The 27174-nt window shown below is 50.6% G+C and overlaps 3 protein-coding genes across 3 annotated transcripts; 1 reads left to right on the top strand and 2 right to left on the bottom strand.

The window, feature by feature from the left end:
• Positions 1-403: 403 nt before the first annotated feature.
• Positions 404-4933, top strand: TGME49_294651 (hypothetical protein; the record flags this gene model as incomplete). Its single annotated transcript, XM_018782237.1, has 3 exons — positions 404-1677; positions 1924-3436; positions 3812-4933. The coding sequence occupies 3 exons, from the start codon at positions 404-406 to the stop codon at positions 4931-4933; spliced, it is 3909 nt and encodes a 1302-aa protein (XP_018638579.1).
• A 610-nt stretch (positions 4934-5543) lies between these two features.
• TGME49_294640 (ribonucleoside-diphosphate reductase large chain) lies at positions 5544-13113 on the bottom strand. The gene is made up of 8 exons (XM_002370192.2): positions 11661-13113; positions 11099-11221; positions 10595-10733; positions 9943-10136; positions 9267-9650; positions 8259-8876; positions 7513-7698; positions 5544-7172 (listed from the first exon to the last, which is right to left on the bottom strand). Exons 1-8 carry the CDS (start codon positions 12025-12027, stop codon positions 6550-6552), a joined length of 2634 nt encoding a protein of 877 aa, XP_002370233.1. The 5' UTR covers positions 12028-13113; the 3' UTR covers positions 5544-6549.
• Positions 13114-14475: 1362 nt separating this feature from the next.
• TGME49_294630 (hypothetical protein) lies at positions 14476-27055 on the bottom strand. Its single transcript, XM_018782236.1, has 14 exons — positions 26101-27055; positions 23880-25612; positions 23406-23499; positions 23080-23195; positions 22355-22528; positions 21476-21563; positions 20704-20837; positions 20199-20377; positions 19934-20054; positions 19269-19330; positions 18539-18672; positions 17930-17982; positions 16978-17026; positions 14476-16410 (listed from the first exon to the last, which is right to left on the bottom strand). Exons 2-14 carry the CDS (start codon positions 24975-24977, stop codon positions 16070-16072), a joined length of 2643 nt encoding a protein of 880 aa, XP_018638580.1. The 5' UTR covers positions 24978-25612; positions 26101-27055; the 3' UTR covers positions 14476-16069.
• Positions 27056-27174: the final 119 nt, after the last annotated feature.

The raw sequence follows: 27174 nt of genomic DNA, 5'->3' as shown, positions 1-27174 counted from the left end.
GAGAGAGAGAGAAATCGAGAAAAGGGCAGAGAGACAAAGATGGCAGGATGCACCAACTCGGAGAGGGGAACATATCTGACATCCAAAGCGCACATGAGGGGAGGTGAAAGTCATCGAACGAAGGAGGGACAGACGCTCTCTCGCAGAGCAAAAGAAGAGCGACGAGGTCGAGATCCACGATTTTTCCAGTGCCGTATCCTAGGTTCTCGGCGACTTTGATGAAAGTACACATCGTCGCTGATGTGCTGTCAGAACTCGCCTTTGCACGGCATTATACCTCTCCTTTTTTCGCATGTCCTTCACCCGTTTCACCTCGCCTCGACTCCCTTTCGAACGCTTGCAGCCGCCCTGCAATTGTGAGCGACGTCCGAGGCTCTGTTGGTGTTCTCCCTTGTCTGACAGAATGTGGGGAGACACCCTAGCGTTCATGGAGAGACGGCGAATCCGGTGTCGCATGCAAAAGGAAGCAGAGGCTCGGGCACAGAGAGAGGTCTTGAAGGTCCTTTGCGCGGCGTCTCCTCGTCCTTCCTCGTCTCCGTCCTCTCTTGCCCAGGAACGTAGGGAAGCACAGCCTCGAACGCCCGGAAAGACTTCTTCTCTCGAGCCATGGCTGCGCCTCTCGGAGACAGCACCCGTCAGCAAGGCGAGGGAAGGAGAGAAGACGCGGAGAGAAGCAGAGCGCAGGGAGGTGCATGAAGAGCAGAGGAAGCAACACAGAGACAAATCGCCGCGAGTGGACTGCGTGCCCAGTCCGCGACCCGCTTGGCCCGTGGGCCAGCCGGAGAGCGTCCATCGCGGACTCTCTGCAGCGTCGAAAGGCAGAGAGCCAGACAGACGGAGAGAGGGGAGAGGAGACAATGGAGAGAAAGAGAGGACGAATCGCTCCTCGTCCTCAGCTTGGCCTGACCGCTGCGTCGCTCTCCAGAGGTTGCGGGAGGAGGAAGAAGAGCGCGACACAACGCGAGCGAACAGAGTGTCAAGGCTGCTGCACGAGGACGAGGAGACATGTTTCGCATTTCGACTTGAGGAAACGCAAGGATCTTGTTGCCACCCAGAGAAGTCGCAGTTATCTTGTCGTGGTGGGGATCTGTCCTCGCGAGAGGCTACGAAGAGAAACGCCGAACAGGACTCCTCTCCCTTATCGTCTCTCGAGAGCCGGCGAAGAGAAGAGACAGCAGGGGGCAGACGCCTGCCCTGCAGCGACGAGAGCAGAGGACTCGTTTCTCCCTCAAGAGCCTCGCTTTCTCCTCGAAGGAGGCGAGAGAGATGGAGCGGGAGAGAACTCGAAGCAGAAGCAGGCACCTCGAGAGGAAGCGAAGAGAGAACAGTGAAGAATGGCGACAGAAGAACACAAACAACAGGGGGAGGAAGAGACAAACAAGAGAGAGAAGAGGCAGTGAAAGACGCATGCGTGGAAAAGGCGACGAGAGAGCATGAAGTTCTTGCGATGGTCGACCCACTTTGTTGGAGCAAGCGTGCAGGAGAGGCAGTGCCCAGACGCGAAGAGAAGGATCGGCCGAAAGGTCTCGACTTTTTCTCTCGGAACGCGGCAGAGAGACGAAAAGAAGAACGAGGAGAAATGGGCCTTCTTCTTCCGCAGCTGGGGGCCTCGACAGGAGACATTCTACATTCGGCCTCTGGAGTCGAGTTGTCGATAGCGAGTGACAGACAAGCACGGTAAGCGCCAGAAGGAAAGGACAGGACAGAAGAAACAGAAACAAGAGAGACGCAAACACACTTTGATCCTTCAATCGAAAAAGTTGCTTCTGTTTTAAAATTTCACTGTTCACATACGCCAATATGTATTATATACGTAGACATACAATACACCATTTTATGGTGATTTTCAAAAGTATTCATAACTGCAAGGACCCTCCAATAATGAGACATGCCGCGTGGTTTCCTGTCTTTCTTTTGTTTCAGAAGTCGAAAAACAGAGAGGCCTCTTTCTTCTTCAGCCAGACCCTCTGTGAGTCAAAGCGTTGCAGGCGTCCCCATCAAAGCCGTCTGTGTCCTCTCGTCAGTCAAGTCTCCTTCCTCTTCATCTTCATCGTCTTCTTCTTCATCTTCTTGTTCTTCGTCGTCCTCTTCATCTTTCTCTTCCTGTTCTTCCTCTTTCTCTGCTTCTTGTTTCTCCTCTCTCCCCCCTTCTTCATCGTCTTCTTCTTCATCGGCTTCTTCTTCATCGGCTTCTTCTTCATCGTCTTCTTCTCTCTATTCTTCTACTTGTTCTTCTTCTTCATGCTGTGTAAGAAAATCTGAGCCACCATTGTTTCGGCAAGAGGCGTCGCAGTTTCGGGCAGCGCTCTCGTTCTCTCAGGTCACTGTGGACTCGAGGCAAGCGTCTCGCGATTTCGAAGCCAAGCCGGGACCTCTCCCCGGTTTTTCTGCAGCGTCTTCTTATCAGACTGCTCGTTCTTTTTCCTCTCTTCCGTCTTTCTTCTCGCTCTCTTCACCTGACAGTGCATACGACGGTATAGGTGTATCTGCTTCTTGTACGTCTAACGGTCGTCAAAACGTTCCTCCCCAATGCCCTTCTTCTTCCCCTTCTTCTTCTTCCCTCGCGTCTTCTCTGTCTTCTTCCTGTCTTGCGGTGAGGCAAAGGCCTGTGCATGCAGAGGCGCTTCATTCGACTGACTGTTTTCCTTTACCTCTGGGAGACGACCGCCTGCCGACGTTTCGCGCCATGCAAAGCTCTTCCTTTCTAGACACTCCCCGTAAGCAGGCTGCGCAGCCTTCGACTGCTTCCTCGCCTCCTCTCGCCGCTTCGACGCCTTCGTCTGTGCCAGTGCGGCGGCCTCCGGCACTTGGCCTGGATCTGCAGAGGCGGTTCCTCGAGGAACAAACGAAGGCCGCCTTCTCGGAGCTGCTCGGCCAGCCCCAAGAGACAGCAGAGACGAAGGAGACGAAGGAGACAAAGGAGACAGGGTCTCTCCAATCGAGGGGGGAGACGCACAAAGAGAGAGAGAAGCGAGGAAGCAAAGCAGAGAGGTCTGAGACGGGAGGACCAAGAGAGGAGGACGAGGGAAGACAGAAGGAGGTGGAACACCACCCGACTGGAGACAGGAGTGAAGAGAAAACGCAGGAAACAGAAGAGAGACAAATGCCGTATGGACATGTGGAGCGTGGAGAGAAAGGAAGGATCTCTTGGGCGAACGGGCAATGTCCGTTTGGCGCGGTTGCTCGAAGAAGCCTTTCCAGCGACTTCCTCCTCAAGGGATTGACAGACATCGTGCAAACTCTGAGGCGTCCCGGTAGCCGTCGCGAAAGTTCGATTGTTTTTTCAGAAGAGCACCACGGAGAAAGAAGAGAAAAGAAGCTTCATCTGGGGCAAACGGAAATGGCTCAGACCGCGCTTGAGAAGAACTCACACATCCACGGAGAAAAACAGGATGGCTCGGCGCTCCAGAAAAGACGCCCAACTCGAGGAAACACGGTGAAACAACAGAGAGTGAAGAAGAAATGACAATCTGTGATATATGCATTTCTCGTTCTCTTCACACTTCGTTTCTGCATATACGTACCTGTGTTTCCATATTCATATATATATATATATATATACATATGGATATGCCTTTGTGACTACATTTTTCTTTCCCTCACTTTGCGTTGATATCTCTGTAGGCCAGGTCAGTCGGTTTCTTTATGGGAACAAGCACAAGCAGATCTGCTCATATAGATGATAAATAGATTTGTAGGGTATCTTTGTGTATCTGTAGACATTACAGTGCGTTCGTTTTTTTGAGTTCGGCAGAGAGCCTTTTTTAGGTCAGTATTTTTTTCCTGTTTTTTCATGTTTTCTTCCCTGCAGACCGACGACATTCTTGTTGTCTCAGACTCGAATCGAATGCACCAACGGGCACCTCCTGCCGCATCATGGGTCTCTCTCCCGTTTCCTTCTGCTTCTTTGCCTTCTTCTTTCCCCCCGTCCTTTCCCTGTTCTTCTTCGTTTCCTTTCTCGTTTTCTTCGCTTCCAGGAGACGAGAGTGCGACGAGGACGCCTGCGTTTCCTGTCTCCTCGCGACCTCTGGCTCATCCTCCCGAGTCGCGCGTTCCGCATGTCAGGGCAGCGGTGGGAGCTGAGGAGAAGTTGTGTCGCACGGCTCTCTCTTCCTTCGAAACGAGGCCAGTTCCTCAAGCAGTTTCTCTCTGCTGCCAGAGAAGCGCGAAACAAGCAGCAGTCGCTGCCAGCGAAGCTTCGCCTGCGACGCCGAGAGAGGAAGGAGAGCCTCGGCAGTCGGTGCCGCTGCCGAGACGTGAGCACCAAACGCCTCACCTTTTCTCTTCCTTCGAGCGGCATGAAACGCTTCTTGCCGCAGCTTGCGCGTCAGACCGAGAGTCCCGCGAGGCGGGTGCGCGGCGCCGCTTCCAGTCCCCAGAGGAAGTCGAAGAAACTGTTCACCCGGCGACAGACGCCGGCCGAGAAGAAGCAGGCGACACGGTCTCGAAGCGGCTTGCAGAAGCACCCGATGATTCGCACGCATCTACGCAGTCATCTTTTCACGGCAAAAATCTGGCAAAAGGCGAGAAAGAAGAAGGCTTGAAATGCGTGCGAGAGAGAGGCGCGCCTCGCGTCTTCCCGAGGGGAAGACCTCCGCCTTCGGAGCCGAGAGAGAGCGAAGAGACGCCCAGGAAACTGGAGGAAACAAGTGACCACAGCACGACGACAGTGGTTGGGCGAAGGAGCAGACCGCGAGGGAAAGAAACAAACGCAAAAGAAGAGAGACAGTCCGAAGAAGGCGGGGGCGAAGAAAGCGAGAGAAGAGCGGGAGACGCGTCGGCCTCTGGAGTCTCTTCTCTTATCTCGTCGAGAGAAGTGACTCACGTTATTTCTTGTGGAGGGTCAGGGCCGCCTTCAAGAGTGCTGCCGCCCCTACCCCAGCCGCAAGCTGTGCACCTCATCTCGAATGCTCTCTCCTTTCTAGGAAAGTAAAACGCACGAAGCAAACAGACTTCGATGCATGTCGGAGAGAAGGAAGAACGACGATCTGTCCCCTCAACCTTGCACACCAAAAGCAAAGCTCTGGAGTGAATAAAACGAAGAATCCCCTCTGGCGGCAGGCAAAACGACGTCGAAGAAACGTTTTTCACTTCTCCAGAAAACAAAGCAATCCACATTCTGAAAACGACCCGAGTAAAAAGTTCGCTACACAACCTAAAACACGGCCGTCTACGCGTCCGCCCACTCCTCTCAGTTCTCAAACAACATACGCTCGTCCATATGCATATCTCCCCGTATAAATGTACACATATATACATATATATATATATATGGTGTTTGTACATGCAGGGGGCTCTGGACCAAGTCTGCAGAGTGACGCGCATATATTTTGCATGCAGGAGGGAATGCCCGGTTCTCTCTGTGTTGTTTCTATAGAGGAATCGGTCTGCAGAACTGCATGCATGGACACTGGTGTGCGTAGCCGTACAGGCCAGGACCTCGAGAGAGAGCTGGTGAGAAGAAGCAATCTTTGCTTCGTGTCTACGTGAACAGAAAACCGAGGCTCTGCGGAAACTGGCTAAAGATTCCTCGTTTCCTCGAATTTTTCTTCTCAATGGATGTTCCTTTTCGTTGTCGGTTCTGCCCGTGAGAGTCGCTTCGCATGCACAGGCGCGCATACGGTGCCGCGAAGAGAGCATCAGACAGTTACACAAAGTCAAGCAAACGGAGCTAGAGAGACGGCCAAGTCCCCAGATTCTCCGCTCTTTCTCGAAACGTTCAAAGGTCTTTTCCCTGTCAAAACAGAACTGCACAAGCAAGACTCCCCACAAAGTGCTGCAGCGAAGAAGAGTCGCGTCACTGTGATACAAACGAAGGCCAGAAAAGACCCATTCTCAAGTGCGAAAGATTCTTTGCATACAAGTGCACCTTACACAAAAAACGCATTTTAAACAGTGAATCGGATCTTGGAAGGCGTAAAACTTGCCAAAGGTGAAGAAACGAACAAGTCGACAAATCCCAGAGTCCTGCGCAAGGAAATCATCCCTCTCTCTGTACAGCCATATAGGTGAATGCACAGAGCGACATGTATAAAATGCGATCGCATGTGCATTTGTGGAAACTCGAAAACCACGAAAATGGCACACCGGAGCGACATTTGAGGACTCAGGGCTCTCTCGTACAAACGTTCGAGTAAATACAAAAGGTTCCGCGACTCAGACAAGACCCAAGAATTCTGTTTTTGACAAACACTGTTTTCTCGCGAGTGCCAAGTTGTAGAAACGCCCGCGCAGAATGTTTCGGACTCTCCTCACCGTGCTTCTTTTCCCCCTCTGCTTTCAGAAGCGACGCATGCAACCTTGAGCAGCCCAAAAGATCGAATCCCCATCCGTCCGCCTCTACGAGACAACTGTACACTCTTCACACACTTATACATATGGAAACACATTTGGCTGTGTACAAGTGTATGCATATGCATTTTCGTTTATATCAAATTTTTATATGTAAATATAAATAAATAAATATATAAATAAATAAATATATATATATATATATATGTATATATGTATATATATGTGTATATGTACGTTGCATGCTGACGCACGCGATTAGCCTGAGCACATTTCACAGGGTTCATCTGGAGAAGCGCCTGTACGTCTCCACCTGCAGACGGGAGCTACAGGCTCGATTTTCTCCGTCTCTGCGACGTCTTGTCGCTTGTCTTCGTCGGCGCCGGAACTGGTCGTCGTGAGAGCTCCCACAGTGGCGCCGCTGAGTTTCGCTTTCGCACTCATGGCGAGTTGCGAGTCGACAGTGAACTTGATCGCGTCCGCTGCCGCCTGCGTCCGGAGGTAGTACAGCCCAGTTTTCAGGCCGCCTCTCCAGCCGTAAAAGTGCATAGTGGAGAGCTTCGCGTAGGTTGGATTGACCATGTGGATGTTCAGCGAGTGAGACTGGTCGATGAACGGTGCCCGGTCGATCGCCAGGTCGAGGACGACGCGCTGCTTGATCTCCCAAACGGTCTTGTACAGTGCCTTCAAGTCGTCTGGGATGACGTCCATGTTCTGGACACTGCCGTTGTGCGCAATCAGCTGCTGCTTGACGTCCTCAGACCACAGGTCCCGCTCGAGCAAGTCTCGCAGCAGGTGTGGATTCACTACGAAAAACTCTCCGCTCAACACTCGGCGGTAGTAAATGTTGGAAGTGTACGGCTCAAACGCCTCGTTGTTCCCTGAGGAGAACAGGAGAGAGACCGAGAGAGGCAGGGATTCACACACACATACACTTCTACAGACCCAAGCGCGTGCAAATAGGGGAGTCAAAGTGGAGACAACTTCAGTCACAGCTGTCCAAGGTGACACCAGCACTCGAGAGACGAGCACCGGGCGCAAGCGACATGCAGGGTGTCTCCGTCGTGTGGGGTGTACAGACCCTCGAAGGGGCAGGAGAGGGAGAGCAGCAGGCGAGGAGAGACGCTTCGACATGAAGAGTAACGGACGTCGCTGGGCGCTGGAGGGAACATCCGTGCATGGCTGCGTTTGCAGTTTTGAAAACGCATTCAAGCGACATACCCAGAATCTGAGAGGTACTGGCCGTAGGCATCGGAGACACGAGGAGCGAGTTTCTCACTCCGTGTGCCTTGATCTTCTCTCTCAGACCATCCCAGTCACACAAACCGCTCGACGGAGTCACACCCCACATGTCGAACTGGAGAATGCCCTGAGACACCGGCGATCCCTCGTAAGTCGCGTAGGGGCCTGAAAACGCAAGAGACAAACACAGCTCAGGTGTAAAGACACCTCCACCGCCGCAAGCAAATTTCAGTCCTTTGGACTTCGACCCGGTTCTTCTCCGAGACTGTGCCAGCACACTCCGCCGAAACTCAAACATTTGCGAAAACCTTCAAAAAGAGCTACATCGTTTCTCCTCTTCCGAATTTCCAGAATCATATCCACACGAACATGTAGCCACATATATATATACATATATATATATATATATGTAGATGTATTTAGATGGATATATGCATAAGCATATATGCATGTGTTATGTATGAACTATTCGAGAGGACATGACAAGAAAAGTGAGGTCGGTTCGTCTCTACGAAATTCATCGGATCTCTCATCCGAAAGCAAAGGAGTCGCAGGCCCGCTTCCACACCCAGACGACCTGTCGATGTTTCCTGCGTCGGATGTCGAACCTCCGTGGAAAATTTCGAAAGTGGCGGGAATTTGACTTCTCAGTTGCATAAAGTTTCAACCAAATTAAACGAAGAGCGATGAATTTCTTCTGTCCCCCTCTTGTTCCGAATTCTCACCTTCTTCGGCGGCGAGTTCGCAGCTGGCCTCGAGAGCGGCAAAGTAGATACACTCGAAGATGTTTCTGTTCAAGACGCGAGCTTCGGGGCTGTCGAACGGATAGCGAAGAAGCATGAAGGCGTCTGCGAGACCTTGGACTCCCAAACCGACAGGTCGGTGCCGCAAGTTGCTCTTCTTCGCTTCTGGGACTGGGTAGTAGTTTCGATCGATCACGCGGTTCAAGTTTCTCGTCATGACTTTGACGATTCGCTTCAAGTGTTCGTAGTCGAAAGTTCGGCTCTCGCGGTCCACGAACTTGGGCAGCGAGACGGAGGCCAAGTTGCAGACAGCCACCTCGTCTTTGCTCGTATATTCGACGACTTCTGTGCACAAGTTGCTGCACTTGATCGTTCCCAAGTTCTTCTGGTTGCTCTTCCGATTGCATGCGTCTTTGTACAGCATGTACGGCGTCCCCGTCTCGATCTGCGCCTGGAGAATCGCAAACCAAAGATGCTGAGCTGGAATCGTCTTCCGGCCTCGACCTTCGCGTTCGTAGCGCTCGTACAACTCTTTGAATTCGTCGCCCCACACCTCCGTCAAACCGGGGCATTCGTTAGGGCACATCAGCGTCCACCCCGCTGCGAAAAAACGCACACACATGCCCTCCTCACAGGCGCAGAAACCGCATGCAGACATATATATATATAGATATATATATATATAGATATATATATTTATGCGCGCGTCGCTCGGAGAGCTCGAGACGTGGATCCACGCGTCAGCACGCAAGCACCTTGAAAAAGCAGACCCATGCGTGTGTGTCGCAGCGCGATGAAGAAAAGCTCCCAACTCACACAAAGGACGTTGACGCACAAGCGTCCCCACAGAGACAGAGAGACACAAGTCTGTGCGAGCCTCGAGTCTCTGCATGGGGATCGGTGGAGAGACGAGCACCCCACTGAATGCACATGTGCCAAAGGACTGCATCCAAAACGGTGCGGCAAACCTGCCGGAGTCGCTCTGCTCACCGTTGTCGTTCACACGTTCCATGAAGAGATCTGGGATCCAGAGGGCGCAGAAGAGGTCGCGCGCCCGTCGCTCTTCCTTGCCATGGTTCTTCTTGATGTCGAGGAAATCAAAAACATCAAAGTGCCAAGGTTCCAAGTAAATGGCGAGGCTGCCTTTGCGTTTGCCGCCGCCCTGGTCGACGTAGCGCGCGGCGTCGTTGAAGACTCTGAGCATCGGCAGAAGGCCATTCGAGTAGCCATTCGTTCCTCGGATGTAGCTGTTTGTGGCTCGAATGTCTGTCACGGCGAGACCGAGGCCCCCAGCTGTCTTGGAAATCAACGCGCATTGCTTCAGTGTGCTGAAAATTCCATCGATCGAGTCCTCTTGCATCGTCAGCAGAAAACCTGGAAAGCAGAGAGACACACAAATTCTGCGTCTCCATAAAGATTGCACATCCCGACGCGATCTTCACACATACCAATATCCCTCCCTACGTGTTGACTCCGATGTAAACAGGTTCGTTTACAACCTGTCAGACGCATGCACACACATACAAACGCGGGAGAGGACCCAGTCTTGGAATCTTTGCTCTCGGAGAGATGTATCTCCGTGCCAGCCGCTTCTGTTTCCTCGCCTCGAGGCTGACTCTCGATGAGCAAAAGTCACTCGAGCTTCTTTTGAGTCCGATGTACGTACAGCTGCTCATCTGTGGGCGGGGGGTGCCGGCGTTGAACAGGGTCGGCGTTGCATGCGTGAAGAACTTCTGACTCATCAGTTCGTAGGTTTCGATTGCTTTCTCCACATCCCCACAATGAATGCCGCATGCGACTCTCATGAGCATGTGCTGGGGACGCTCGACAATCCGGTCGTGGATCTTCAGGAGGTACGACCTGCAAAAGCCACAAGTCGACACTCGCGTTACAGCTCAAGACAGCTGGAGAGTCTGCGACTCCAGGCACAGGCAAACGCGAGTCGGACAGTCACATCCACTGCGTTCGACTCGTTCCCGAAGGCCTCGCCTCGGAAGTCTTGCATGACGCGAACGGAGAAATCCAGGTAGCTATGACGCGGACTCTTCCAGAGAATTTGAACGGAAACGTCGTTGTCTTCTCTGCGGCGGCGCACCTGCCAAGGTCGGCTGGACGCATGCCTGATCTGAGATCCACTAAAACTCAGTGTGACGATCGAGGGGACCTGTTCCACACAGCTCAAGGCGGCCGACGTGACGCATGGCCCTGCCGCGAAGAGCCATTCTGATTGACTTGTACATGGCAATCGATGATGTTGCAGGCGTATGTCTGTGGAGTGCGTCGAGCCGAAGTCGACGAAACTGAAGAACAGAGCTCACCGTTCCAGTGTCTTGAATCCAAAATAGTCGTAGTCGAAATCTCTGGAGTAGTTCAGAGCCTCGTTCAGCGCCTGCTCATTTTCCCTCACGAATTCGTACACCTCAGTGCTGACGAGCTTCGCCTCGCGCCCCAGTTTGTCTGCAGGAAGAGACATGAAGCGAGTTCCTTGAAGACGGAACGACAAGAAGCCGCCCAAGACGCTCCGCCACGACTTCAGTGAACTGCATTCGCGGAGACACCTGGGGGGCAGGGATGGTCATGGCCGTCACTCCCCCTTGTCACAGGAATGGAGAGAAGACGGTTTAGCGTTTCGAAAGAGATCGAGTTTGTGCAAAGACAGAGTTCTCAAGAAATAAACACCGCTGCATGCAATGAGAGCCGCCACCCTCCAGGTGCAGTCATGGGAAGACGAGTCACACCCAAAAGCGCTTTGTCTGAAAAGTCCTGGAACAGTTCCTTGCAACTCGACACACTTGAGAGGGAGAAAAGATCGCTGAACTCACCGACGTAGCCATGCAGCTGATCGATGACAGTCAAGAAGTTGTCTGTTGTGTTTTTGTGGAGGTTGTCGATGGCGATCCGAGCAGCCAGTCTGGAGAAGTCAGGGTGAGAAGCGGCCATGTAAGCTGCAGAAGCCATAAAAAAGAGCGCACTTGAGCGAAGTTGCGAGTCACACGAGCTGAGCAGAGAGTGGCGAGAAAACGAGAACCGCATCCAAGCGTACACCCACAAATTTTCGCATCCACACCCATGAGAGAGAAGAGACTACGGCAGCCACAGCCCCAGACGACACCGACCAGCCTTGTCTCTGAGCACCGAGACGCGAGATCGAAACTGGACTTCCGCGCGTTTCCATAGGCGCCTGTATCTCAGGATGAGATGCCCAGCCACAGATTGTGCTGTGCGACAATCCTGTTTCCTGCATTCCACGGTGGAGGCCCTTCTGAGGCAGAAACGCCCCGGTGTCTTTGCCTGTGCTATCTCTCCTTCCGCTTTCGACTACTTCTTCTTCCCTTTACCACTCGCGTCTTGTTCGTGTGTCTGCCCGCAGATCCCTTTTCTCACCGCTGGTCTGTGCAGCCAGGTCATCCAACTCGCTTGTTCGAATCCCCGCGTACATGCCGTTGATAACGGCCTGTGCAACGCGAGCGGGGTCGACGAGAGGGTGGAGGCCGAAAGAGAGCTTCTCTATTCTCTTCAGAATCTGGTCGAAGGAAACAGGCTCCTCTTCGCCGCGGCGGTTGACGACGTACATGCCACGACCTGCGCCGTGGACGGGAGAGGCGCCAGCAGATCCTGTCTTTTTGGACGGCGAAACGGCCTCTGAAAAAGAACTGCTGAGAGACCCGTGTGTGTGCAGAGCCATGGTCGGAGACGAGACGGGTACGGCCGCCTTGAGAGCGGTCGGACTCGAGGGCGCCGGGATTTCCATTTTTTTGCTCGGCGGGAAGGCGACAGGCACACCAGAGTTGAGACGGGCACACGAGCGACTTCCGGGGGCACTGGGAAAAGGGGGACTGAGGAGAGAAACGCGGGGAAGCGGGGAAAAAGAAAAAAATGCGTTCTCTGCAACGCACGCAAGTGTGGGAGGGGGGTGTGTACACCGATAGAAGACAAAGGTGGCGGGTGTGTAGCCGCCAACAGCGGGTGGACACGGCGGTTTTGAGTCTGCGACAGAACGGAGGCTGGCGAGCGCCAAGAGGAAACAATCTGGAAACGATCAAAAGGAGGGACTCCGAGGACAAAGGAGACAACAGGAAACGCACACACAGACGCCAACGCACTCAGCTACTTTTTGGACATCGCATACCGATACACAGAGGCTAGAACACACACACATCCGCGACAGAGAAAAGGGGATACCTTTATACAGGTTGGAAATGCGGAAGAATGGGGCGGAGAACAGTAGTGTGGCGATGTTTCTCCGCTTCGTTGAGACACTTTTTGTTGGAAATGGAGAAAATTCGCTCTTCGTTGCACACAATCGCGACTCGGTTCCGAGGAAAGTGAGTCGCGAGACGGGCCACGCCAGGGGGGGAGGGCGGGTGGACGGTCGACGGTGGCTGACGGTGCGATGGAAACCTAGCTTTTACGGTGGCGAGTGGAAGACGAGCAGGGGCCACGATGGTTGTCCCACGGAAATGCGTGCACGCGAAAAAGCCCGACAAAACGGTAGAAACACGGTGGAATGTTTTGGAACTGCGGAAAAGCCCTCTCGGAAAAACACTTTCAAGTTGTCTGGCAGCAGCGTTAACGGCGTCTGGTATCCACAGAGAGAGAACGGCGTCTTCTTCCAGACAGGCGCGGGAAACCAGCAGCGAGCGCTTCGGCGCGCAAAGAACGAAACAAGGCTCACCGCATGTGTCAGTTTCGTCGGTGGAAAACGCAAGCTGGTCAGCGGTGCTCGAACCCACACCGCGGACGCGGAAACGGAAATTTTGACAAACGGAAACGGACAAACTCTGCGCCACGCGTCACACGAAGAGAACCGCCAAGACAAAAAACGACCCAGAAACGGTTGTTCCCTCGTTGCATACGCCAGCTACTCGTGGTACCAGAGAACAACGCGAAAAAGCATGTCTCCGCAAACTGCGAGAATCTCGCAACCAGCTTAGGTGTACATACACCTCAAAACAAGATCACACACGGACGCACTCCCCCCCCAAAAGAGGAAACGCTCGAAATTGAGTAACCCCAGCGCTTCCCACCGGGCGAGTCGAAAGCCATGAGTGTGCTGGCAAAAAAGGCCGCTCTTTAAGAAGGAAACCTTTGTACAAACTCCGCGCACGTACGTGAGCAAGGTGCGCCGGACTCATGTGACCTTTTCGGCAAGGAAGTTGTACCCATTCAACTGGACCGTATTGGTTGGGTGGACCATTGTGCTTCGTAAGAAAGGCAATCAGTGTTAAGCTGGTGCCGCGAGGTGCCTTTCGTTTGCCGTGCTTTTTGGATAATGCCGTTTCGTTACCTCGACAGGCCTGTGAGTGCCAAGAAGCAGGGAACCGTCGTGGAAGAAGTGGAACCGCTGGACCGTACTGGGACGGGAAGTCCCTCGAAGCGCTCCAAAGAAAAGTAGATTCTTTCCCGGACAACCGGGTAAGCACGAGGTTCCCCGTGTTTCTTGCGGCACTGGTTGCTGGGGTCTGGAGTTCAGTCCGTGTGCCATGTGGCCGTTCGTACCGTAGCGTTTTGCATAGCGACAGGAAACTTTGCGTACGATTAGGGCAATCCCCAACCGGTGGCTTCTTACTCTTTACGTTATCATCATGTCCACGAAACACCGATAACGGTGAAACGTATTTGCCTGGCAACATGCTTGGACGTGCAAGTAAACAGAAAAGCCCACCACGTGGATTTAAGTCGCCTCCGTGGGACCTCGACGCGAAAGTGCGGATGAAATTGTGAAAGGGAAATAGGAGATGCACACTACACACTGCAGAACGACGTACGTGCTCATCGCGGGCCCTTCAGAGAAGAACTCTTTGTCTAACCGCCGAGCCACGAATATACAAAGGTATTCCCCTGTCGAAAAAAAACAAGCGTGGGTGTGGCGCACCTGTGCGGCTGTTTGGCATTGACGTCGTTGAGCGGAATCTGAAAATGCTCATTGCTGAGCTCAGCACCTGTTTCCCTCCAAAGTTGAAGGCGATACCACCTTCTGAGAGATATGTGGAGGAAGTGCGAAATCTAGCGTGCAGTTGAAAACCGGTTTCTTTCCATCCTGGAAACCTTTTGATATTTGCGGAATTGAAGTGGCTTTACTTCAGAAACTGACGCATCTTCGCACTCAAAGGAAGACAACAATTTTTGCCCTGTTTTTTTGTGAGACAAAGGTGTGGAAAACGCTGTAGCGGAGCTGGAATTGATCTTGCGGTTCAAAGGTGGATAACGGCTTTTTTACAAGAAGTTCGGTGATTACTTTCTCCATACTCAAGTACGTGGAAATACGCAGTCCACAAAGAAGAAACTGGGGTTTGTGTACGTATCAGAAAATGCGACAAGTGTAAGGTGCACCTGTAGTATGCGGAAACGCCAGACGAAAGCTCGATTCCGTTGGTGTTTAGAATCACAAAGTTCCCTGTTCTATAAAAGTTCCCCACGTTCCACTTTTTCCGATGAACAGGGTGCTTGACGGGGAACCACCACAACCAGGGAGTTGTGTCGTCGCCCAAAAGTAACAAACAACAAAGAAACGACCGGCAATACAGCATTCCAGAAACCACCCGTCTGCACCAAAAAGCCTCCCCCGCACCTCCATCCTCGAAACACTGTTTACATGCACGAAAGCGACTCCTACATACGTTTCTGCCAACGCTACGCCTCTGAGAGGACACAGGAAATCCGTGCCGTCTTCACAGATCTTCGGCGCACCATGAAGACACTTTTACAAGCATAAGAAGACGACAGACCACAGGTCTTGTCCCTCCCCTGCGCAGACTTCTTCCCCGAGGCGTTTTGCAAATGCATACACCCTTTCTTAAAAAAACAGACACCTATCGCTTGAAACTTCCTAGGAATACCAGACAACCGCGAGCGGTGAACGAAGGCTGGAAATCAACTGCCTCTCTGTTCCCCTTCGTGTGTTCCCACCTACTACTCGCGACACAAGAGGTAACAACGAAAGCAAAGTACTGACAACTCAGACATAAACCGTGTAACCTTCGATCGGTCGGCACTAAACCAGCGGACGGCCTTCCCGAAAGAAAGCTCGCTCTCGTCTTGAACGCACGCAAGGCAAATGTATCCCTAAAATTCGGCGTCTCATGCAGAAAAAGCGTGTACTCAAAACGCCCCACTTTTCCTACTGGCTTTACTGTGTCGCTTCCCGTACTCGTAAGCACACCAGACTTTCTTCACAACTTTTTCTGTGAGAGTTAATCGGGCCAGAAACACAACAGTCACTAATGCATAGTTTACACGGTCATGCGCCTCAATATATGTGTATATATACACACATACCAGAATATAAAGGAAATAATTTACATTTGAATTTCGTTTTGAGTACGTACAAAACCAATGCGCAGACACTTCTTTGTATCATCCGTTTGACGGCAGTTGCCTTGGCCGGCCAATGAATCCTCTGTAGTATATTTTCGCATTCCAAGTCATGCACGCAGAAAGTTTCCCCTGAACCCTTTAAAAACTTTTTTGTGCCTTCAGCAGGAATGGCTCCTCACCGACTCATGGACAAAACACGGTGAAACGTTTGTACATTGACACATAAATAATCATTCTTGACCGTACGTACATCGCACACTCTTCCTCCGCACATGCACACCCATGCATCCATTAATCCGCAAATATATCCATGCACCTACTTACAGATCTGTGCATATACCTGCGTGCGTCTACTGTATGAATGATTGGTTTCACCTGATATTTCACTCCGCGTGTGTGGCCTTCTTTTTCGCTTTTTTCCGGGGGTCGTCGACGCCCGTCCAGCTTGTGTTTGTGTGTGTCGATCCACTTTGCCTTCAAACGGCTTCCCGTTCGTCGGTTTTGTGCTCCGATGCATGCGCGCCTTCGGGTGTCTCTGGTGTCTCTGTCCGCAACGCTTCTGTCTCCACGTCCCCCACAGAACCGAGAAAAGAGCCTTTTCCGTTGCCAGACCTCGAGGGCGGAAAAGGCCGAGAGTCGCTGTCCGACAACTCCTCAATTTGCGGGGTAGCTGTCGGAGACGGCACTGTCCGTCCTTCCTTCACTCTGTGTCCGCGGTGTTTTCTGGGTCTCGACCGGAGACAGAAATCCACCAAAAGTTCTTCGTCCAACTCAAATCCTTCATTCAACTTCAGCGCGCTGCCCGCAGCAAAGTTGTCTACGAGAGGTCAGAGAAGACGCACATGCACGAGTCGGTCAACGCAGCGGCCTCTCCAGAGAGAAGCGACACCGCGCAAACGCAGACAGAGAAGGAAACTACACCGTCGCCGTCACCCTCAACCAAGCAGCGAACCCACTTGCCGTTCATCTTTCCCCAGAGCTCACAATCTCTCTCCAAAACAGTCATCGCCACCCCCGACTTCGCTAACTATACATACATATATATATATGTACATGCATATATATATATATATATATACATATATATATATATATATATGTATATTATATATGTGTATCTGTGTATGGATATGCATGTGTGAGTGTGTGTGAATACAGTGTAGGCAAGCAGATTTGAGCATACATGTATATACTTGTACACGCATGTGCACATGGATGTAAGCAAATAAACAGAAGCTTGCGCAAGCAGTAGGAAGGTTTTAGTCTTGCATGGGGCTGCATCGTCAGTTTTGGGTGAGGGTTCAGCGTGAGTTTCGTCGCCAGTTCACGAGAATCGATGCAAATGTGCGATTGAGTTTTGGAGTAGGCTTATATTCGGACGTACGAGGCCAGTAGCGTGCGCAGTGCGTGTCCTCCGGAAGCGCCCCAATCTCCTGCAGGGCCAAGAAGACAAAGGAAAAGCATGCAACGCAGAAAGTAAAGAAACGAGTGTTTCTCACCAGATCAGCGTTTGCCTTCCTTGACTTCCCTGAGTCTCTCCAGAGCAGTGCTCTGCGATGATTATGATACCCTCAGTTTTCCTGTTAGATTCAAGACTATGTGCCGCGCTAAAAAGAGATATGAGAAGGTTTTCATTCGAGTCACTAAGCGAAACAATCCTCAGGAGACACAACCTGCCCTCACCTTTTCTCTACATAGATGCACACGCATGCATATATATATATATATATATATATATATATACATTTGTATGCTCTCATTCATACATCAGCAAATATATATAGATATATGCATGTAAAGTCCCAGCCATACACGTTGACATACATACAGAAGTGTATGTGTAGATATTCGCAGGTGTACACGCATAAATATAAATATATATATATATATATATCTACACTTACATATATAATCAAGGTCTTGGTTTTTATAAGTACAGCTGTTCCTCAAGCACCGTACATCTTCCGCGGTAAAATAGCCAGTGTTTTATATGTTACTTCCGGATTCATATACCGAGCCGACTCTATATTTTGAAAGTGTTTTTCAAGCATGTTCGCATCTGAAAAAAGTGTCGATGTTTGTTTACTAAATACAAATGCGTTTCTTTGTTCGAATCCCTGCCCAGAGCGGAATCCGGTTTTTTCTCCTGTCTGCAACGCGCGTTTCTTCGCACCCTGCAGGCACCACTGCAGCTTCTCGTCAGAGTTGATGCTGTCTGATGAAAGCACACGCTGGATCCAACAGAGGTTGAGAGGAAAGAACAGCGACAGAGTAAAGTTACTAGCTGAAAGCAAATGACGTTGAAGTACTTTGAGAAAACTAAGGCATCCTCCTACCTTGAGAGCCGACGCCACGAGCTCCGAGCAGAAATACCCTTTGTCCGGCTTGTCTGAAGAAACGAAGAAAGTCGATGGAACGCAATTCAATGTTTACACACTCTCTCACAGTGCACCTGCACGCATATCAGCTACACACTCATCTAGACGCACATATATGCACAAATACTCAAAAATACTTGCATACACGTATACATGTGAGGAAACACTCAAGCATCCCTTACAACGAAGACATGGGTGTGTGTGTGTCTGCGTGTGTGTATTTTAGCACATGCCTACCAGGGAATATAAATATATATATATATATATATGTATATATATTTATATATAACCTTATATATGTACACGTATACATAGTTCCAACTATATAGGAAAGTACCTACGACGTCAAGCGCATGTGTGCTTGAAAATAAAGACATGCATGTATGCATGTATTTTTGACCGCATGTCTCTCCCTGTACAGGCCTACACGCGTGTCTCTTTCGAGGTAGTCAAAACTTGCACGCAGAGAGACGAGTGTTTCCGTGAACGCGCCGAAGCAACGGGCGGTGTCTGGGAGAACGCCGCTTTCCCAGTCTGTTCCTGTTCTCTTCTTTCTTTGTTCCTTACCTGCTGCGATGCCACTCGCAAACAATTTCGAGAAAGTGAGCTCGTAGTTTCTGCCGACGACTTTCTGAAGAAAGGCGAGAAGACGCGCTAAACTTTCCGGCTGTCTCGACCACCGGAGACGACGCAGGACTACTCTGAAGGAGACCGGGAAAAGAGGCGAGGCACATGCACTGCAAATTCGGTGTATCTAGGTCGTCAAAACTCGACGTAGACATTCTCTTCACAATGTTGAGAGAAGCGAGAGAAGTCCAAACCTTTCCATTTCGACGAGCTGCGACAGGAGGGCCTCTCCAGAGCACCAAGTGAGTGTGTGGAGAGTCTCGGTGCTTGCCTCAACCGCCATGAGACAGACATACCTGTTCCCGTCTGCTCGACAGAGAAAAGTACAAAAGCCTATAACCCGTTTCTCTGCTCCACAGAAAAAGCTCCTCGATACTCACATGCACAACTTCGTCGAAACTGGCGAATAGGACAAGGAAGTCAATCAGGAAAACAGGGTCACCGGCAGTCGGCAGAAGAAAGTCGCGAACTCAACTGCGAAAGTCGTTCTGAAAAAACACTTCTACCTTGCAGAATCAAAACGGAGACACACGAGAAAGGAGACACACGAGAAAGGAGACAGGCAAGAAAGGAGACAGGCGAGAAAGGAGAGACGTGTAAGAGAAAAGACAGCGAAGGCGAGAGAAAGAATGACAGAGACGCGACGAAACCGCGGAGAAACGAATCTTACTTCCGATAGGCGGTGTACCATTTCGCCTTAACGAAAGTCCGCCATGGAGTCATAATCACTCCCTGAAGAAGCAAACATGAGAAAAATACAGTTGCAAATAGGCGTGCATGCATGCATGGGTCTTGGCCTAGAAACCCAAATATCGCGGCAACTGGGTGCACATACGTTTGGAGAGAGCCTGTGCTTCACCGCAAAGTGCCTTCTGTTCTCTTCGGAAACTCTGATCTAACATCTTTCTCTCGACCCACACGAAAATAAATGTAAATGTGCGTATAAACACACCTGCATACATATACATATATAACACGAATACATGTACTCGAAACAGGGATTGTTGGCGCCATCAGAGATCTCAGTCTGGCTCTCTTTGCACATACATGAATAAATATGTAGACATAAATAAATATATATATATAACCACAGACACGAATGTAGAGATGTGTGTGACCAGAGATACACCTTCTGGGGGCGATAAGAGTTGTTCTGCAGAAGATGAGCATGTCTTACAATCCATACACATTTATATATGCATATGAATGTAAATATGAACATCCACATATACATATATACATCTTTATATCTATCTATATAGAGAGAGATAGATATCTACGTATGTACATGTATAAGATTCGGGATGATAGCTCTGGAATATGAGTTTGACCTACAGTATCCCCCATGCTTTCTAGGATGAAAATGTCATTGTCTTGGTTTCGGAGAACCATGCCGACGTGATCGTAGTGCCCGCGGGTGATTGCCCGCTGGAGTTTGGCGGGGAACTTTCTCGTTCTGCAGAAAGGCGACAAAAAGCAGAGAGGAACGCGTCTGAACCTGCGTGTGTGCACTCACCGCCGGCAGTGGGAGGAAGGCACGCGCTTTGACCGAGAAGAAGTCTCTTGTTGCCGAGTTCAGCAGAGTGCAGGGCGCCCTCACCTGAACAAAGCAATGTCTCCCGTATCGACAATGTCCTCGAACTTCTCCGGAGAAATCCTCTCGACCTTCCAGAAGCCGCTCTGCTCCGCTACTCGATGAACGTAGCGCTGCGCTACTTGGCAACTCTTCACGACTTGTCTCAGTTTGTCGATCCACTCCACCACCTCCGCGTAAGGACCCTGGCGAACAGAAAGACCGAGAATGCGAAGAAGCACAGAGGAAAGTGGAGAGGAAAGACGTGGAAAGCGCGACGGCAAAGAAAGGATAGGGGGAGAGCGCGAAAGAAACGAGAAGCAGGCGCGCAGCGACAAAGAAGAGGTAGCGAAGGAATGAACGCGCAGCACCGAGGAGAAGAAAGGCGAGACGACAGCCTTCGATCGCGTCTTCTCGAGATATCCCAGAGACCCTTGTCCGTGGAACTCGCAACCGCGAAAAACGAGAAAAAAACACGGTAAGAAAAGACGAAAATAGCGGAGACATAAAAAAAACGGCGGAGAAATCTTACAGCCAGCTCAAAGACGCGTTTGCATCCAACGGGCTTCAGGCGAAATCGCACTTCCTTCTGCAAGTCATTTGCTGCGAAAACGAGCTGAGAGCCTTTCGGACCGCTTCCGCAACACAACAACTCCACCCAGCCACCTGAAGAATCCATTGAAAAAACAAACATGTCTGACTCAGCTTTCACATCCAACCACATGTGCTCGGTCGTCCATGGAGACAAAGAGATACATAGGTTTATATATAGCCATACATACATATATATATATATATTTATATGTATCAATATGCAAGGAGGCACGACGTATACGTGCATACATAGACACCGAATATATACATACATGGATATATATGCATATATATATGTATCACTATGCAAGGAAGTACGACGTATACGTGCATACATAGACACCGAATATATACATATATGGATATCTATGCATATATATATATATATATATGCATATATGGATATATGCATACAGACCCATATGCATGCATACGTACAAATGTCTACAGAGAGACCTACTTAAGTAAACATACACAAATACACAGGCACGAATATATATACAAATATGCATATATGCATATATATAGACACAGTGGCATCTTGAAAACGGATGTCCACCGTCTTCGAAATCACTGTTTTGAGTTTTCAGAGGAAAACGAACTTGAGGAACGTGTAGAAGTGAGACGGGGAGACTTAGCGCAGACGTTTCTGTGCTTCAGACACACACTGCAGATCATTTCATGGCGAAAAAAGAGAGTTCTTTTCTCACTCGCAGCAGAGTAGCCTGAAGACGGTTCGAGCATGCTGCCGCTGCGACAGAGGAGGCCGCCGTGAAACTGTCGCGGATCCCACAGACACTGAAAAGAAAATGGAGAAAAGAGTCATGGATACTTGTGTGCTTGCATGCAGACACAAACACAAACGTCGACCATCGCTCAAGAACTTCAACGCGTCTGGCTACTAGGTCCAAGTTCTCCTGTGCTACTCCAGTTGAACAATCATCGAGTCACAGGAAGTAAAATACTGAACAAGAAATACGAAAGATACTTGAACTCACATTCAAGCTTCCACTGCTTCATCCAAGGAGACAAACAAAGAGACCTGGTCCCAAATACACACGAGTCTTCAGAATATATATATATATATATATATATATATATATGCATATATGTATACATATCTTTGTATGTGTGTCTCGATCTTTGTGCACACGAATATGTATTTATACAGGCATATACAGGAACAGCCACGACTCGCAATTGGCGAAGCTGGCAGTGTCGTGTGTCGACCATAAGGCGAGACGAAACTTCGTTGCTTCATGAGATTTTCGTTCTTAAGACAATCCGGGGGGCTGAACTATACAGCGTATATACATATATAGATGTATATATGCAGTCTGTATACAAATACATATGCATACATGCATATATACACACAAACACGTATATCCACATGTGAATATACAAATGCAGGTGTTTCTATGTAAAAATACGCAAGCATGTATAAATACGTATATATATCCAAGGATGCATGTGCACCAGCGCACAGTGTCATGCAGAGAAACTGCGTTTGCTGTATCAGATGTTTTATACTGTCAGCCTGGTTTCGAGACGAGAAACGAAAGCCTGAACCGCAGATTAAGTGCTACCTGAATTTTGATTTTCACGAGCTCGAGATCTATGCGTCCAGCGGGGAGGCGATCCCCTGGCTGGCGATAGTAAAGCAGCCTCTTGTCTTTCAGAAGAAACCATCGGCGCTGCCAGCCCACGAGTCTGTTTGGACTTCTTTTCTTTAGATAGCCGCAACAAGAAATGCCTTTCTTCTGAAAGAAAGAACAAGGAGACACCATTTTAAAAGCAAAACAGGTGTGTGTGTCGACGCACATCGACAGCTCCAGAAAAGGACAGAGGTGTAAGTACACCGGCTTGTTCTTGCGTCAGAATTGAACTTCATCTTTCTGAGATTTACTCCCGTGGTTGAGAAACAAACAAGCGCCTTCGGACTGCGGTACTGGCTGAGACTTAGCCCCGTCAAGCGTCCCGGAGACTAAAAAAGATGGGCATGGTCCACATGCAATTCGCGTCGACGAAAGCATTTCCAGAGGCACAGATTCGTTCCAAAAAAACCTACGCGTTTCTGTAACATTCTCTCTCTCTGTGTCTCTTTCGCATTTCCTCTGGCTGTTGTCGTGTTCTCTGTCTCTCTTGGTTTCTTCGTCTGTCTCACACAAGTCTGACTGGTTCTCCTCAGAAGGAATGAAAGAACTACTTTTTAGTGGGGCAACCTGTTCATCGATTTGAGTCACCCCCAAGGTCCTTTCTGTCGGGAATCAGGTCTCTTTTCTCCCCCGGCTTCGCTGTTTCTCTCGCTTACGTTGAGAGCAGTTCGATAGAGAGACGTAAACTCTTGAAGAGCCGCGACAGAGTCGTCAGAGGCAGTCCGTCTCCTCGGGTGAACCCCACCGTCGAACAGCGCGTCTTCGGGAGACACTGAGGTCAGGAACGCGCGAGAAGAAACAAGGAAAGACGTGTGAAACGCTCTCAAAAGCGCCTCGGCTGTGAGGCACTTTAAAAACTGTATCTTCTCAGGGAAACCGTTGCAACCGTCTGTGCGACTTCCTCTCAGCCCTTTGTCACTCTAGCCGATAGCACGACCTTGCCTCCTTACGGCAGCGAAACTAAAGTGGAACGAAAACTCACAAACTGTCTCCGTCGCGGCTGTCTCTTGGCCGCTATCCTCGTCTTCAGCAAGCACTCTGGAATCCTGTGCAAGTGAATCCTCAGAGTCGTCACCCTGTCGAGTTGACAGCAGAAGAAAAGAGGTGACAGACGCAGAGACACTCAGTTCACCATGAATCGTGTATCGCAGTTCTCCTTTCTCCGTCTGCGGTCGGGACATCTCGAGAAGCTTCATCTTTTGAACAACGCTTTAGCCAAACCGCACAGCTTTTCTCGTGGTCGGACTCTGTAAAACAGCTGTGTACAGACACCGGACCGAGGCTGGGCGATGCAAGGTGCGTCTCGCCTGCTCTCTTTCCATTCTCTGAAGAACTGTCCGACACAGCCGCCAACTCTGAACACGGCTGTCGACCTGGTACAGCATACCCATTTGTTTTGTCCCCCGTGTATTTTCTGTGAAATCGCTTCTTCTGTTTCATTTCCCTCATCGCGTACTATGACGAGAACATCTCGCGATTCGAGGCGATCGTCACAGAACTCGAGAACCGCGTCTTCTTCTTCGTCCGACGACCCGTCCGTCTGGGCGTCTCCTCTCTCGTCCACAGTCGACGCCTTTTTTTCTTGGATGCATCGCAGGCGCGGCTCTCGCCGCTCGATACTCGCGCCGCATGCAGGTTCGTTGGTCTGCTCCTGCTTCCTTCGCCTCCTCGGAGAGCCTCGACAGCCGACCAACGGCCCAAGAGACCATCTAGGCTCTGTCATGGCATAGGAGCGACTCCGCGCGTCTGGGCTCGACTTCTCTCGCAGGTCGGTCGCGAGCTGCACGAGCCTCGTGGTGCGATCTTCTAAATGGAGTGAAGCAGACGAGAACCTGTCGCCGGGCAAAGCTGGAAAAGAAGCACAAGAGGTACCTGAGGAGGCAGAAGGAGACGAGGCGAGAGAAGGAGAGCGGTCTGCGTAAGAAAGCGAAGACGCGCCGACGAGGCCCTGTTCAGAGGAAGCGACCGGTGCTTCTTGTTTGCTCTCAGACGGTGCAGCGAAGGACGGGGGAGAGATGCCGCGAGACAAAGACAGCAGCGAGTCCGCAAGGAGACTCGTCTCTCCCTTCTTTGCGCATGCAGCTTTTTCTGAAGACGGAGGCGATTCCTCCTGGGAACGAGAAGAAGAGCTTCCGTCGAGAGAATCGAAAGACGGAGGCGCAAGATGAGAGCCTGGCGAAGAAGATCGCGCAGACGAGCTTTCTGTTCTCTGGAGTCCGTCTGCAGGGAGAGACGACACAGACCCCACACGAGAAGAAGACGCGGGAGGCCCGACTAGAGAGTTCGAGGAAAGGAGAGAAGAAGAAGAGGAGGAAGAAGACGAAGAGGAAGAAGACGAAGAGGAAGAAGACGAAGAGGAAGAAGAAGAGAGAGAAGAAGAAGCAGGGAAAGACGCGGTTTGTACGGGAGACGACTGAGAGGCCGAGGGAGAAGGCGAAGAGGCATCTCCACCGGCAGTGCCTTCTCCTTCACGGAGGCCCTGAGACAAAGAGTCGGTTGGTCGTCTCTCGTTGTCTCCCGAGAGAGACCGACGCAATCTCTCTTCTGTGGCCATGCTGTCTCGACTTTATTCAAGGTCTCCTCAGTAGCCAGTCTCTACCTGCAGGAGTTTCTCCGATCCTCGACCGCCTGTTCTCTCTCTTGCACGATGGCTAGGCGAGTTTCTGCCATTTTCTGCACTGCCCGCTAAAATTTCTTTTCCTGCGATGCCTCCTCCCTGTTGTGTGGTGTTCGTCTGAAGTCGCAGAGCAGTTGAACTTGCCGAGAGGAAACCCAAGACACCGCAAAGCGCCAGTGGCTGCAAGGAATGAGGGGAACCGCTGGAGCAGCACAGAGGCAAATGCCTGTGTGACTGCGAAAAATGAACGCGACAGACGGCGACAGAGAGTTGAACAGACACGAATCAACTAATCAGTTCTTTGTAGCGCAGATGACGCTCGATCTTTACAATGTCATAGCTCCTACAGAGCGTCGGTGGGCGTATGTCATAGACAGAGCCACAGATTGTATCCTGAGAACGCCAGTGTCAGAACTCCTACGGAATGACGGTGGATGTACCTCGTAACTGGAGTCCTGTTCAGAATCCAGGTCCTCTAATGTCTCCGGTTATTCTCGATTTCAATTGCTTGGTCCTGGGTCGCGGACGATGTCGAGCGCGTGTGTGTCGATTACTCAGAAGACGCAGGGCATCTGTCAAACACAAAAAGGAACGATTCACGTAGATGGTTTATTCTCCTCCAGGACAGACGCATGCAGTTCCGGCGCCTCTGGAAAAAAAGAGGCGCGCGCGTTGTCGGGCACTAAAGTCCACCATTCTTTCCTCCCCATGGAAAAAAACTTCCAACTACGAAGGGGTGCAACGCAATTTGCAACCTTCACAGAAATGAAACGAAATCGAGAAAGAAAACGCAGGATGTGTGGCCGCGGTGGCTTCTCGCAAACAAAGGTCACCATCACCAGCGCTCGCTCGGGTGTGCTCTGCCGGTCTCAGGCGAGAGACGAACATGAGGACTTCAAGGAATCGACGAACGCAAAGATGCACACTGCAGCAGAAAGGCTGACACCAAAAGTTTCAAGATTTGAGAAGCGCTCCCTCTTCTGCTGCGTTGCATGTTTTGTGAGAATCGGTTTCTGTGTATCCTGTTGGTTGAGCAAGCTGCCTACCGGTTTGTACGCACCAGGGAAAAACAGCTGTGGAGAAGGGTACCCCGACAGAAGTCAACAGTCAGGCACAACGAGGAGAGAGAAAGGAAGAATCCAAGAAGTTTGAACGGCGAGAGGCGCCGAGATAAAGTGACCTCTGGAGTCTCAAGCGATTTCCGACTCGATGGCTTCTCGGCATGCGTAGCGAGACGCGCCAGAACGAGGCCCCATCAAGGTCTGCGAAGGGCTTAGTCCACTTGGAAGCAGAAATAACAAATGGGCAGAAGAAACGGGAGTCCAAATGCGTTTCAAGGGGGCTTACTCCCTCCAGAACGCAGAGCGAAATGTTTTAAACCTGGTGATGGGAAGAAAAATTCCAAAAAGATGGAAGTCTAGAGATGACAATTAGAGCGTAGACTGGGTTTGGGGGGAGGAACAACCTAGGCAGCTTCCGGGAGAAAAGCGTTTGGCATATCGACGTAAAACAAATGGAACTGTGGATGTTCTCAGAAGCGAAGAAGCGAAGGAAATGCTCGAATGCTGGTAGAATGGCATAGGTACATGGATTACTCCGATGGGTTGCAGCTGATAATCCAGTGACGCCTGTCCTTTTTTGTGTCATAGGCACTCAGTGAAGTGAACTGGAGCTTCTGTGCTGTGTGTTTTAGAGTGTGAAAACGCCGCGCGAAAAAAGTAGGTGTGGGCCCACTTCCTGGCGGAGCCTGCTGTCAGCTTCAGCGGGTGATTTTTTTTTCTGTGGATGTGCAAACCTCACGCTCCAGAAACCTCGAGAGGCTGCGTCTGGGCACTGCAAACGATGCGGGAAACGGACGTCATTTTGGCCATTCCGCTTACAAATCCAGCTTGCGGTCGTACACAAGTCAGAGAACATGGAAACTTTCGAAGGAAAGGCTAACCTGTTTGTAGATGTCATCTGGGCTCCTCACCAAAACGTGGAATTGCGTCTGTCGCGGGTTTGCCGTGTTTTTCCGTTACCCGACGCGGAGAGTCTGTTGAGCAAAGCTGGTTTGATTCCTCGCAAGCTTCTTTTTGCTGCCTCTGGGAAGATTGCTGATGTAGCGCAAGCACCTTGTGGCATTTGCTTTCCC

Source organism: Toxoplasma gondii, chromosome Ia, assembly GCF_000006565.2.
Source record: "Toxoplasma gondii ME49 chromosome Ia, whole genome shotgun sequence".
In the NCBI taxonomy this organism is placed as follows: Eukaryota; Apicomplexa; class Conoidasida; order Eucoccidiorida; family Sarcocystidae; genus Toxoplasma; species Toxoplasma gondii.
The sequence above is the reverse complement of the archived record's forward strand: the minus strand, read 5'-3'. Positions and strand labels throughout refer to the sequence as shown.